Genomic DNA, 14009 nt, shown 5'->3' on the forward strand with positions numbered 1-14009 from the left:
ACCAAAGCCAAATAAGGACACCACAAGAAAAGAAAATTAGAATCAAAAATGCCTGATGAACATAGATGTTAAAAATCCTCAGCCAAATACTAGCAAACTGAATTTAACAGTATATTAAAAAGGATCATTCACCATGATCAAGTGGGATTTATCTCAGGAATGCAAGGATACGCAGATCAATAAATGTGATACACCAGATTTATGAGAATAAACAACAATACCATATGAACATCTGAATATATGCAGAAAGGTGTTTGAAAAAATTCAACATCATTTCATGATAAAAACTCCCAAAAAAATTTGGCATAGGAAGAATGTACTTCAACACAATAAAGGCTGAAAAGCCCACAGCTAATATACTCAACAGCCAAAAATCAAAAGCCTTTCCTCTAAGGTCACAAACAGGACAAGGATGCCCACTCCTATGCTTCCATTCAATACAGTACTGGAAGTTCTAGCCAGAGCAATCAGACAAGAAATAAAAAACACTCAAATAGGAAAGAAAGGAGTGAAATTGTGTCTGTTTGCTGATGACATAATCTTTAGAAAATCCTAAAAACTCCATCCTAAAACTGTTATAATAAATGAATTCAGTAAAGTTGTAAGGTGCAAAACCAACATACAAAAATCAGCATTTTGTTATACCAACAACTATCTGAAAAAGAAATTAAGAAATCAATCCCATTCACGATAGTAACAAACAATAAAATAAAATAAATTTAACCAAAGAAGGTGAAATATCTGTACAGTAAGAACTACAAAACAGTGATGAAAAACATGCAAACAATACAAATAAATGGAAAGGTATCCAGTATTTAATCACGGTATTTAATACTGTTAAAATGTTCATAGAGCCTGCTATTGTACTACCTGCTATTGTGTCTCAAAGCTTATGTGTTGCTAACTTAATCACCAATGCAACCGTGTTTGAGGTGAGACCTTTAAGAGGTATCATGAGGGCTGTGCTCTCATTAGTAAATTAGTGATATTAAGTAAGCGGATTCTTATCAGTCACCAAAACTTTTAAAGTAGAAAACGCATGCAAAACAAAGTGGATTCCTTATCATGATTGGGTTTATTATAAAAGTAATTTCAACCTTCTCTTGTTCTCTCATGCCATGTGACATCTTCTGCCATATTATGACAAATGATATGTCCATGTTATGGTTATAGCATGTTATGACCACATTATGACCAAAGGGCTGCAGAAGGCCCTCACCACTAACTGCAGCCCTTTGGTCTTGGACTTTGCAGCCTCCAGAACAGTGAGCCAAATAAAACTACTGATCACTGTAAATTACCCAGTCTGTTGTATTCCATTGTAGCAGCACAGAACAGACTAAAACACCACCAAAGAGATCTACAAATTCAATGCAATCCCTATCAAAATTCCAATGTCATGCTTCCCAGAAATAGAAAAAAAAAAAATCCTAAAATTTGTATGAAATTACAAAACACCTAAATCAGCCCAAGTAATCTTGAGCAAAAAGAACAAAGCTGGAGGCATCACACTATCTGACTTCAAAATCTATGACAAAGCTGTACTGATCAAAAGAGTATGGCACAGGTATAAAAATAAACACACTGACCCATGGAACAGAATATAGAGCTGAGAAATAAAATTACATGTTTATCATCAATGGATTTTGAACAAAACTTCCAAGAACACACAGTGGAGACAAGACAATTTCTTCAATAAGTGGTGCTTTGAAAAGTAGATATTCACAAGCAGAAAAATGAAGCTGGACCCTTATCCCACACTGTAAAAAAAACCAACTCACAATGGATTAAACACTGAAATGTAAGACCTAAAATTATAAAATTACTAGAAGAAATCTAGGAACGTGCTCTACAACATTGGTCTGCAAAAAGATGTCTTGAATATGACTTCAAAAAGTACAGGAAAAAGCAAAAAGAAAGAAATAAGACGGCATCAAACAAAAAAGCTTCTGTACAGCAATGGAAACAACAGAGCAAAGCTTACAATGCATGGATTGCGAGAGAATATTTACAAACCACAGATATAATTAGGGCCTAATATCCAAAATAGATAAGAAACAACTCAAAAGCAAAAAACCAAAAACCCTATCAAAAAAATGGGCAAAGGACCTAAACAGATATTTCTCAAAAGGTGACTTACAAATCACCAACAAATACTTGAAAAAATGTTCATCGTCCACGATCATCAGGGAAATGCAGATTTAAACCACAATAATGTATCACTTCACACCTGTTAGAATGGCCATTATCAAAAAGACAAAAGATAAGTGTAGGTGAGAGTGTAGAGAAAAGGGAGCCCTTTTGCAAATACAGCTATTATGCAAAACAGGATGGAGGTTCCTCAGAAAACTCAAAATAGACTTACCATTTGATTTGGCAATCCCATTTCTGGGTATATACCCAAAGGAATTGAAATCAGTAGCCTGAAGACCTAACTGTACTCTCATGTTCACTGCAGCATTATTCACAATAGCTAAGATATGAAAGCCACCTAGGTGTCCATTATGAGATGAATGGATAAAGAACACATGGTGTATAAACACAATGGACCACCACCCAGCCTTAAAAAAAAGAGAAAATCCTGTCATTTGCAACAAAATGGACGACCCTAAAGGATATTATGCTAAGCAAAATATTCCAGGAACAAAAAGACAAATACTGCATAATGTCCCTTACATGTATAATCTGAAAAGTTGAACTCTTAGAAGTAAAGAGTAGAATGATGGTTACCAGAGTCCGGGGGAGGGGCAAAGAGGTGCTGTTGATCAAAGAGCACATACAAATTTTCAGTTAGGAGGAATACGCTTTAGTGATCTATTACACAGTTGGTGACTATGATAAATAATGCACTGTAGAGAAGCAATCCAAGACAGACAAATAGGAACAGCTCTGGAATGCAGTTCCCAGTGAGAGCGGCGCAGTGTGAGTGCTCACCCCATTTCCAAACAGGTTTTCACTGCCCACAGACCAGGAGATTCCCAGCCAAAAAGCGCCACGTGTTTTCAGTGCACCGGTTTGAGCTAGTGCTGTGTCATGGATGCAAAGAAACTCACACAAGCCAGGACACCTGGGAGAAAGAGCTGCCCATTCAACTGAAAGGGAGGGGGCTAAGACAGGGAGCCAAGGGATCTGGCTCCATGGGTGGGTACCACCCCCACAAAACAAGCAATCTGAAATGCTCTGGATTCAGAGTTTCACAGCAAGTGCAGCTGGACCCAGGACTGTCCAGCTCGGGGATTGGATGGGGGAAGGGTATCCCCCACTACTGAGGCAGTCTGCCACAACCGAGTCAGTTTACACAGCAGGAAGGCAGAGCCTGCAGCAGCTCAGCAATGCCTCTGCTGGCAGATTGTGACTAGACTACTCCATGTAGGGCAGGGCATCTCTAAAAAAAGGCAGCAGCATAACAGGGACTTATAAATAAAGCCAACCTTCCTAGGACACAGCACCTGGGAAAAGAAGTGGATAAGAGTTCAGCTGCAGCAGACTTAAAGGTACCTGCCCAGCAGCTCTGCAAGGAACAGTGGAGCTCCCAGCACAGCACCCGAGCTCCTATAAGGGACAGACTGTCTCCTCAAGCAGCTCCCTAACCCCTGTATATCCAAAGAGACACCTCATAAAGGGGAGCTCAGGCTGACATCTGGTGGGTACCTTTCTGGGATGAAGATAGCAGAGGAAGAAACCTGCAGCAACCCTTGCTGTTCTGCAGCCTCCACAGGCAATCCCCAGGCAAACAGGGTCTGGAGTGGACCTCCAGCAGTCCTGCAGCAGAGGAGCCTGACTGTTAGAAGGAAAACCAAGAAGCAGAAAGAAATAGCTTCAACAAAAAAGAGGTCCACTCAGAGACTCCATTGGAAAGTAACCAACTACAAAGACCACAGGTAGGTAAAACCACTAACATGGGAACAAAGCGGCACAAAAAGGAGGAAAGCACCAAAAACCAGAATACCTCTCCTCCTCCAAGGGATCACAACTCCTCACCAGCTAGGGATCAAAGATGGATGGAGAATGAATCGAATGAATTGACAGGAACAGGCTTCAGAAGGTGGGTAATAACAAACTTCGCAGAGCTAAAAGAACATGTTCTAACCCAATGCAAAGAAACTAAGAACTTGGAAAAAAGGTTAGATGAGATGCTAAGTAGGATAAACAGCTTAGGGAAGAATATAAATGACTTGATGGAGCTGAAAAACAGCACAAGAACTTTGCGAAGCATACACAAGTTTCAATAGCTGAATCGACCAAGCAGAAGAAAGGATATCAGAGATTGAAGATCAACTCAATGAAATAAAATGAGAAGGCAAGATTAGAGAGAAAAGAGTGAAAAGAAATGAATAAAGCCTCCGAGAAATATGGCATTATGTGAAAAGACCTAATTTACGTTTGATAGGTGTACCTGAATGTGACGGAGAGAATGGATCCAAGCTGAAAAACACTCTTCATGGTATTATACAGGAGAACTTCCCCAACCAAGCAAGTCAGGCCAACATTCAAGTCCAAGAAATATAGAGAACACCACAAAGATATTCCTCAAGAAGAGCAACCCCAAGGCACATAATCATCAGTTTCACCAAGGTTGAAATCAAGGAAAAAATGCCAAGGGCAGCAAGAGAGAAAAGTTGGGTTACCCACAAAGGGAAGCCCATCAGACTCACAGAGGATGTCTCTACAGAAAACCTACAAGCCAGAAGAGAGTGGGGGCCAATATTCAACATGCTTAAAGAAAAGAACTTTCAACCTAGAATTTCATATCCAGCCAAACTAAGCTTCATAAGTGAAGGAGAAAGAAAATCCTTTATAGACAAGCAATTGCTGAGAGATTTTGTCACCATCAGGCCAGTCTCACAAGAGCTCCTGAAAGAAGCACTAAACAAGGAAAGGAACAACCAGTGCCAGCCATTCCAAAAACGTACCAAATGGTAAAGGCCATCGAAATAATGAAGAAAATGTGTCAACTAACAGGCAAAACAACCAGCTAGCCTCAAAATGGCAGGATCAAATTCACACATAACAATATTAACCTTAAATGTAAATGGACTAAATGCTCCAATCAAAAGACACAGACTGGCAAATTAAATAAAAAGTCAAAACCCATTGGAGTGTGCTGTATTCAGGAAACTCATCTCATGTGAAAGGACACACATAGGCTAAAAGTAAAGGGATGGAGGAAGATTTATCAAGCAAATGGAAAGCAAAAAAAAGCAGGAGTTGCAATTCTCGTCTCTGATAAAATGGACTTTAAACCAACAAAGATCAAAAGAGACAAATAAGGGCATTATATAATGGTAAAAGGATCAATACATCAAGAAGAGCTAACGATCCTAAATATATGAGCACCCAATTCAGGAGCACCCAGGTTCATAAAGCAAGTTCTTAATGACCTACAAAGAGACTTAGACTCCCACACAATAATAGTGGGAGACTTTAACACTCCACTGTCAATATTAGACAGATCGAGACAGAAAATTATCAAGGATATCCAGGACTTGAACTCAGATTTTGACCAAGTGGACCTAATAGAAATCTACAGAAATCTCCACCCCAAATCCACAGAATATACATTCTTCTCAGCACCGCATGGCACCTACTCTAAAACTGACCACATAATTGGAAGTAAATCACTCCTCGGCAAATGCAAAAGAATGGAAATAATAATGAACAGTCTCTCAGACCACAGTGCAATCAAATTAGAACTCAGAATTCAGAAACTAACTCAGAACCACACAACTTCATGGAAACTGAGTAACTGGGTCCTGAATGTCAACTGGATAAACAACAAAATGAAGGCAGAAATAAAGATGTTCTTCAAAACCAATGAGAACGAAGACACAACATATCAGAATCTCTGGGACACATTTAAAGCAGTGTCTAGAGTGAAATCTATAGCAATAAATGCCCACCAGAGAAGCGAGGAAAGAGCTAAAATCGACACCCTATCATCAAAATTGGAAAGAGCTAGAGGATCAAGGTCAAAAAAACTCAAAACCTAGCAGAAGGCAAGAAATAACTAAGATCAGAGCAGGACTGAAGGAGATAGAGACACAACAAATCCTTCAAAAAAATCAATAAATCCAGGTGCTGGTTTTCTGAAAAGATCAACCAAATAGACCACTAGACAGATTAATAAAATAGAAAAGGGAGAAGAATCAAAGAGATGCAATAAAAAATGATAAAGGGGATATCACCACAGATTCCACAGAAATACAAATTACAATCACAGACGACTACAAAGAACTCTATGCACATAAACCAGTAAACCTGGAAGAAATTGATAAATTCCTGGACACTTGCACCCTCCCAAGCCTAAACCAGGAAGAAGTTGAAACGTTGAACAGACCAGTAACAAGGGCTGAAGTTGAAGCAGCAATTCATAGCCTACCAACCAAAGAAAGTCCAGGACCAGATGGGTTCACAGCTGAATTCTACCAGACATACAAAGAGGAACTGGTACCATTCCTTGTGAAACTATGTGCAAAAATCTTCAATAAATTACTGGCAAACCGATTGCAACAGCACATCAAAAAGCTTATCCATCATCATCAAATAGGCTTCATTCCGGGGATGCAAGGGCTGGTTCAACATATGCAAGTCTATAAACGTAATCCACCACATAAACAGAACCAAAGACAAAAACCACATGATTATCTCAATAGATGCAGAGAGGGCCTTTGACAAAATTCAACAGTGCTTTATGCTAAAAACTCTCAATAAACTAGGTATCGAAGGAACATCTCAAAATAATTAAAGCTATTTATGCAAAAACTGGAAGCATTCCCTTTGAAATCTGGCACTAGACAAGGATGCCCTTTCACCACTCCTATTCCATATAGTATTGGAAGTTCTAGCCAGAGCAATTAGGCAAGGAAAAAAAAAAAAAGGAGTATTCAATTAGGAAAAGAGGAAATCAAATTGTCTCTATTTGCAAATGACATGATTGAATATTTAGAAGACCCTATCGGCCGGGCGCGGTGGCTCAAGCCTGTAATCCCAGCACTTTGGGAGGCCAAGGCGGGTGGATCACGAGGTCAAGAGATTGAGACCACCCTGGTCAACATGGTGAAACCCCGTCTCTACTAAAAATACAAAAAATGAGCTGGGCATGGTGGCGCGTGCCTGTAATCCCAGCTACTCAGGAGGCTGAGGCAGGAGAATTGCCTGAACCCAGGAGGCGGAGGTTGCGGTGAGCCGAGATCGTGCCATTGCACTCCAGCCTGGGTAACATGAATGAAACTCCGTCTCAAAAAAAAAAAAAAAAAAAAAAAAAAAAAAAAAAAAAAAAACACCCTATCATCTCAGCCCAAAATCTCCTTAAACTGATAAGCAACTTCAGCAAAGTCTCAGGCACAAAATCAATGTGCAGAAATGACAAACATTTCTATACATCAATAACATACTAACACAGAGCCAAAGCATAAGCAAACTCCCATTCACAATTGCTACAAAAAGAATAAAATACCTACAACTAACAAAGGATGTAAAGGACCTCTTCAAGGAGAACTACAAACCACTGCTCAAGGAAATAAGAGAGGACACAAAGAAATGGAGAAACATTCCATGCTTACAGTTAGGAAGAATCAATATTCTGAAAATGGCCATACTGCCCAAAATAATCTATAGATTCAATGCTATCCCCATCAGGCTACCAATGACCTTCTTCACAAAACTGGAAAAAACCACCTAAAACTTCACATGGAACCAAATGAGAGCCCACATAGCCAAGACAATCCTAAGCAAAAAGAATAAAGCTGGAGGCATCACGCTACTTGATTTCAAACTGCAAAGGTACAGTAATCAACACAGCAAAGTACTGGTACCAAAAGAGAAATACAGGGCAATGCAACAGAACAGAGGCTTTGGAGGCAAGGCCACACGTCTACAACCATCTGATCTTTGACAAACCTGACAAAAACAAGCAATGGGGAAAGGATTCCCCATTTAATAAATGGTGTTGGGAAAACTGGGTAGCAGTGGGCAGAAAGCAGAAACTGGACCCCTTCCTGACACCTTACACTAAAATTAACGCCAGATGGATTAAAGACTTAAACATAAGCCCTAACACCACAAAAACCTTAGAAGAAAACCTAGGCAAAACCATTCACGACATAGGCATAGGCAAGGACTTCATAACTAAAACAGCAAAAGCATTGGCAACAAAAGCCAAAATAGGCAAATGGGACCTAATCAAACTCCAGAGCTTCTGTACAGTAAAAGAAACAATCATTAGAGTGAACTGGCAACCAACAGAATGTGAAAAAATTTTTGCAATCTACCCATCTGACAAAGGGCTAATATCCAGAATCTACAAAGAACTAAAACACATGTACAAGAAAAAACTAACCCATCCAAAAGTGGGAGAAGGATATGAACAGACATTTTGCAAAAGAAGACATATATGAGGCCAACGAACATATGAAAAAATGCTCATCATCACTGATTATTAGAGAAATGCAAATCAAAACCACATTGAGATACCATCTCACACCAGTTAGAATGGTGATCATTAAAAAATCTCAAGACAACACATGCTGGAGTGGATGTGGAGAAATAGGAACAGTTTTACACTGTTGGTGGGAGTGTAAATTAGTTCAACCATTGTGGAAGACAGTGTCGTGCTTCCTCAAGGATCTAGAAATAGAAATTCCATTTGGCCCAGCAATCCCATTACTGGGTATATACCCAAACAATTATAAATAATTCTAAAGGACACATCCACACATATGTTCATAGTGGCACTGTTTACAATAGCAAAGACCTGGAACCAACCCAAATGCCCACTGATGACAGACTGGACAAGGAAAACGTGGCACATATACACCACGGAATACTATGCAGCCATAAGAAACGATTAGTTTGTGTCCTTTGTAGGGACATGGATGAATCTGGAAACCATCATTCTCAGCAAACTGACATAAGAACAGAAAATCAAACACTGCATATTCTCACTTATAGGTGGGTGTTGAACAGTGAGAACACATGGACACAAGGAGGGGAACATCACACACTGGGGTCTACTCGGGGCGGGGGGGGCAAGGAAGGGACAGTGGGGGAGTGGTATGAGGAAGTCAGGAAGGGATAATGTGGGGAGAAATGCCAGATGTAGGTGACAGGGGATGGAGGCAGCAAACCACACTGCCATGTGTGTACCTATGCAACAATCCTGCATGATCTGCACATGTACCCCAGAAACTAAAGTACAATTAAAATAACAAACAAACAAAATGCATTATGTTTAAAAATTCCTAAAGGAGTAGATTTAAGTGTTTCACCACACACACAAAAAATGTTAAGTATATGAAATGATGGTTAGCCTGATTTCATCATTCCTCATTGTAAACATACATCAAAACACCACATTGTATCCTATAAACATATACAATTATTTGTCAAATAAAAATAAAATTTAAAAATAAAAAATCTGCAATAAAAATATCCTTCTTACTTGGTTGTGCTCTAGAGTTTCAAAAAGTTGTTCATCAGACTTTAGTAATGGAACGCCTGTTCGATAGTGAACTTCATAAGAAAACTCCATGGTTGCCCAGGTCTGACTGATTTCAGTAATAACCTAGCAATCAACAATACAAATTAATTTATGTGCACAAAAGTTTAATTGAGAATTAACATCTCAGCTATTATCTGGAATTAATTTTTTTTAATTTTCAAAAATGCAAACTGGTATCAAATATTATTGGCTTCAGTTTTTTTCCTCCAAGTAATTCATGGTGATGGGGTTTGAAGAATGAATTTTATCACATCAAAGGAACTAGAATCACACTAATATCAAACATCTATTGAATATGAGTTTATCATCCCTAACCAAAATAGAATTTGAGAGCAGGAAGGGACTTAAATGATTACCTAAATATTTGGTAGATATTATTTACAAATTAGCCAGCATAAAATAGGTAATGCCTTAAATGTAAACCTCAGTCTTTTGTGTGAATCTGGGTAAGTAAATTACCTCTTTATACCTCAGCTTCCCCATTTATAAAATAGAGATACTATTACTTATCTCAGAGGATTAAATGGGTTAATATAAATAAAGCACTTAGAGTGGTGCTTGCTACAAAATAAAGGATATGTAAGTATTTTCTGCTATAATCATCATCATTATCAACAGGACCAATCTTCCTGTTTTACTGTGGCTTAGAATGATTCTAGTTCCTGCTCATCCCACACCTAATGAACAGCAAGGAACAAACTGGGACTCATCTCTCCAGCCTCCCAAGACATCAAAAGGACTTTTCTATAGGTTGGATTTTATGCAAATACCCAAAATTAGCTGAGTAGAAATGACCCAGCCCTGAGGACACTACCTTCTCAGTCCCCAGCTCTTTCACCGCTTTGTCCACAATCCTTCGGACATCATCTTCCACGCTGTGTAACTGCAGTGCTAACAAATCTGCCAAAGTCGTGGCTTCATTTATTAAAAACTGGACCTGATTGGGGGGAAAAAAAGGTGGACTTTATATTCTACATATATTCATGGTTCCTTTTGCCTAATGGCTGGTGAAATAAATATACTCAAGTCAGGTGCTGAGTACATCTCTAGTCTTGAAAGATATGGACAATCTAAGACATTCCTTTTTAACTCACAATTGCTGAGGAGTCACCTGCCAGAAGCAAGGGCCACAGTCTAGTCACATTTGTGCTATACTGCTTTGTTTCACATCTTTCCCTTGTCAGCACGTTTTTATCTCCTTTGCCTACACAATCCATTTTTTAAAATTTATTATTTTTTTGCTTTCCAACTCAACTATGAGCTCAGCTAAAAACCCATTTTTAAAGAGAATCTCATTGTTCATTTATTTTAATTTGGTTGAAATCCCAGGAATCAAGTAGTAGCTTGTCTTTTCTTCCTAAAGAACCCTACTCACTGAACTTAACTCCCAGCTGCTTCCATGATTTAACCTAGTTTTATCACTAATTTAATCTCAGTTCCTTGGCAAAAGCTACTCTTACTCATAATGTCATTATTCATATTTACCATGTGAAAAAAAATTCTCATTTATTTCCACACTGTCTTGTGACAATCACTCCCCTCCTCTCCTCAATATTTGGTTAAGACATCCTCAGCTCTTAGACACACCCAAATTCACTCATGTCTCCTGTAAGTGAAGAGTAGAGCCAGCCACATGATTGCAGGAAAGCCATTTTCTTTCCTGCTTTTACTAGCAATATCCAGAATCTGCTTCTTGGAAGTGGCCACCTTCTGCCCCTCCCTCCCCTCTAACATTCCTCATCACCATCCACCCCTCTGCAAAAAAGGATCAAATGCCGTAGTTTGCCAAGGACTGCGGGGTTTCTAGGAAGTGAGTTTCAGGGATGTGAGACTTTCAGAGCTAAAAGCTGAACTGAAAAGTCCTCAGCAAACGAGATGAGTTTGCCAGTCTATCTCTGCATCAGTTTTGGCCTCACTCCAAAGCCGATGGGAGCCTGGGAGCCGGGAGCCAGGTCTGTCCTTGACAAAGAATGAGCAGAGATGTGTAACAGGCACCCCCTGATTAGCTGTGCAACTCATGTACTGAATACCAGCCCAGATGACAAATGGAGAAGGAAGCTAGCCTCTGCGCTGCTGTCCTGGGGACAGCCTGGAGGAGGGTGCCTTTTTCTAAATTGTCTGCCAGAGCAGATGACTTTTTCTAGCTGGCAAAAAGGCAAAACATGGGCAAGTAGAGGCTATGTGAGGCCAAATTTTACTGGTAGAAATATGAGAAAGGGATGGGGAGCAGGGCACATAGTCTACTACACATTCAAAGATTCAATAAAAATTATCTGAATGTGCAAATAATTACAAAGTCTAATTAGCCAATGTCTAAAAGACTACGAAAAATACAATAGTGCCAATAGCTTCAGAGACCCATTTACTAAGCACTTACTACACATTAGGTCCTTTATATGTAAAATCATGCATCGCTTAACAATGGGGATATGTTCTAATGAACATATTGTTACGTGATTTTTGTCACTGTATGAACACTATGTAGTAAACTTGCACAAGCCTAGATAGCATGGCCTACTATGCACCTAGGATATATGGAGTGTAGTAGGGTATCTAGGCCTATGCTCCTAGGCTACATACCTATACAGCACATTACTCTACTGAACATTGCAGGCAATTGTAACACAGTGGTAAGTATTTGTGTATCTAAATATACTTAAACATATAAAAGCTACAATAAAAATACACTATCTTTTTATGGGACTACTATTACATATGTGGTCCAGCACTAACTGAAATGTCATGCAGTGCATGAGTACGTGTATATATATGTGTGTTTTAAATATATGTGTATATATGTGTGCATATCTATATATTTTTATATATCACATATACATATATGTGTGCATATATGTGTGTGTGTCTGTGTGTGTGTATATATATATATACACACACACACACACATATATGTAAAATTTCCAATTTGTTCACCCAGTCTGCATGGGAAGTATTATTTTTATAAAAGAATCAACTGGGATAAAAGGAACAGGTAACTTGCCCCAGATCCCAGAGTTGCTAAGTGTTAGGGTTAGAACCACAAAGCCCAGGCTGTCCCCACGTCTCCAAAATGCCCTTGTCCCTGTTTTCCTACTCTGCAACTCCCCTTTACATCCTGAGAGCCTTTCTTCAGTGTTCCCCTCAAACTCTTGATTTGCTTAATCAAAATACACACACTAAACTTCCTTTTATATATTTTAAACTCATAAAGGTCACCTTCCCCCAAAATTAAAGTGTATGGTTGTTACATTTGCTTTTCAATAGATACAGAAAGGGAAGAAACTAGAAGCTCAAGTGGCATGGATACATGAGAAGCCACTATATCCTGCAATAAAATCCAAATCAAAAGACCATGAAAAAATGCACCATTATTAAATGAATTATGGGTGAAAAAGAAATCACAATTTCAGATTCCTTTTACCCATAAATTCACTTTTATACCTTCTGACCCTTTCCATAGTAAGATTCTTTGCAGCCATCTGGTGCTAATTAAAATGTTTTCATATTATCTCACTCCTTCCAAAATTCCTCTAATGTATAAGAGCAGATAGCATCCCTTCTCATTTTATTACTAAAAAGCAAAACTCAAATGCAAGAGGTTAAGCAACTTGCTTATGGTCACATAGCCAGTAAGAGAAAAAAGTGGGGAGCAAGAACTAGGACCTTGGCCATTCAGTCCACTGGTCCCCTCTCAAAGAGACTGATCTCTTGCATTTGACTAGAGACCTTTTCATCAATTACAGTTCATCCCAAATTATGCAAACCAAGAAATAATACTTTACAATCACAAAAATATTCAATTAGTGAGACTGAGGATACTGACCCCAAGAGCCTTCATCAGCTGGTGCCAATGCCTGTCCCTGAGGGCAGGGCTCTGTAACTCTGTGACGGCCCTCAGGGATGCTGTCATGTCCTTAACTGTGCCTTCCAGGCCTGTGTAAGCATCCCAGACACGGACTTCCTTGTCGAGTGACCAAATTTCCTAAAGAAAAGTGGAGGAAAAAAACCTAGCTCCCATGATATAATAACACAGTATATATTAATAATCTGACTCCTTTGGAACAGTAAGTATACATTTCCCAACTCCTGGATTAGAGAAGAGTGAAAGCATTTGAATTCCTAGGCCAAGGACAAAAACCAGAGAAAAGGAAAGGAAATGTACACTCACTTGTACATTACAAGCCCATTTTGTGCAAGCCACTTGGGTACATTGCTTTCTCATTCACAGTATCTCACTAAATGTCCCATGAGGAAACATAGGTAAGTAACAGAGTTCACAGGACACGTCCAATAAATAATGTTTCCTCTATAAACGTAAATAAATGGAAATAGACTGTTACTGGATTACTAAGACCTCGTTTGGAATACCTAAGTCATTTAAACGGTAGCCTTGGAATGTTGATTACCATTGAGTGTCTGTTCCCTTAAACTTAAATATTTCGTCGTCTTAAAATGCTGAATAGGGCTCTTGACTTGGCTGGTCGTCCTAGCCCACTAAACAACATCAGCAATT

The 14009-nt window shown here is 39.0% G+C and overlaps 1 protein-coding gene across 1 annotated transcript in view; it reads right to left on the reverse strand.

The window, feature by feature from the left end:
* DNAH11 (dynein axonemal heavy chain 11) overlaps positions 1 to 14009 on the reverse strand; it is a 406504-nt gene that overhangs the window by 285662 nt on the left and 106833 nt on the right. The window contains exons 23-25 of the mRNA XM_032287021.1: positions 13320 to 13478; positions 10314 to 10436; positions 9440 to 9562 (exon numbers count right to left, since the gene is read on the reverse strand). Coding sequence (XP_032142912.1) covers positions 9440 to 9562; positions 10314 to 10436; positions 13320 to 13478 — 405 coding nt within the window. The remainder of the gene's footprint in view (positions 1 to 9439; positions 9563 to 10313; positions 10437 to 13319; positions 13479 to 14009) is intronic.

Source organism: Sapajus apella, unplaced genomic scaffold, assembly GCF_009761245.1.
Source record: "Sapajus apella isolate SASKATOON/1434 unplaced genomic scaffold, GSC_monkey_1.0 scaffold19, whole genome shotgun sequence".
In the NCBI taxonomy this organism is placed as follows: Eukaryota; Metazoa; Chordata; class Mammalia; order Primates; family Cebidae; genus Sapajus; species Sapajus apella.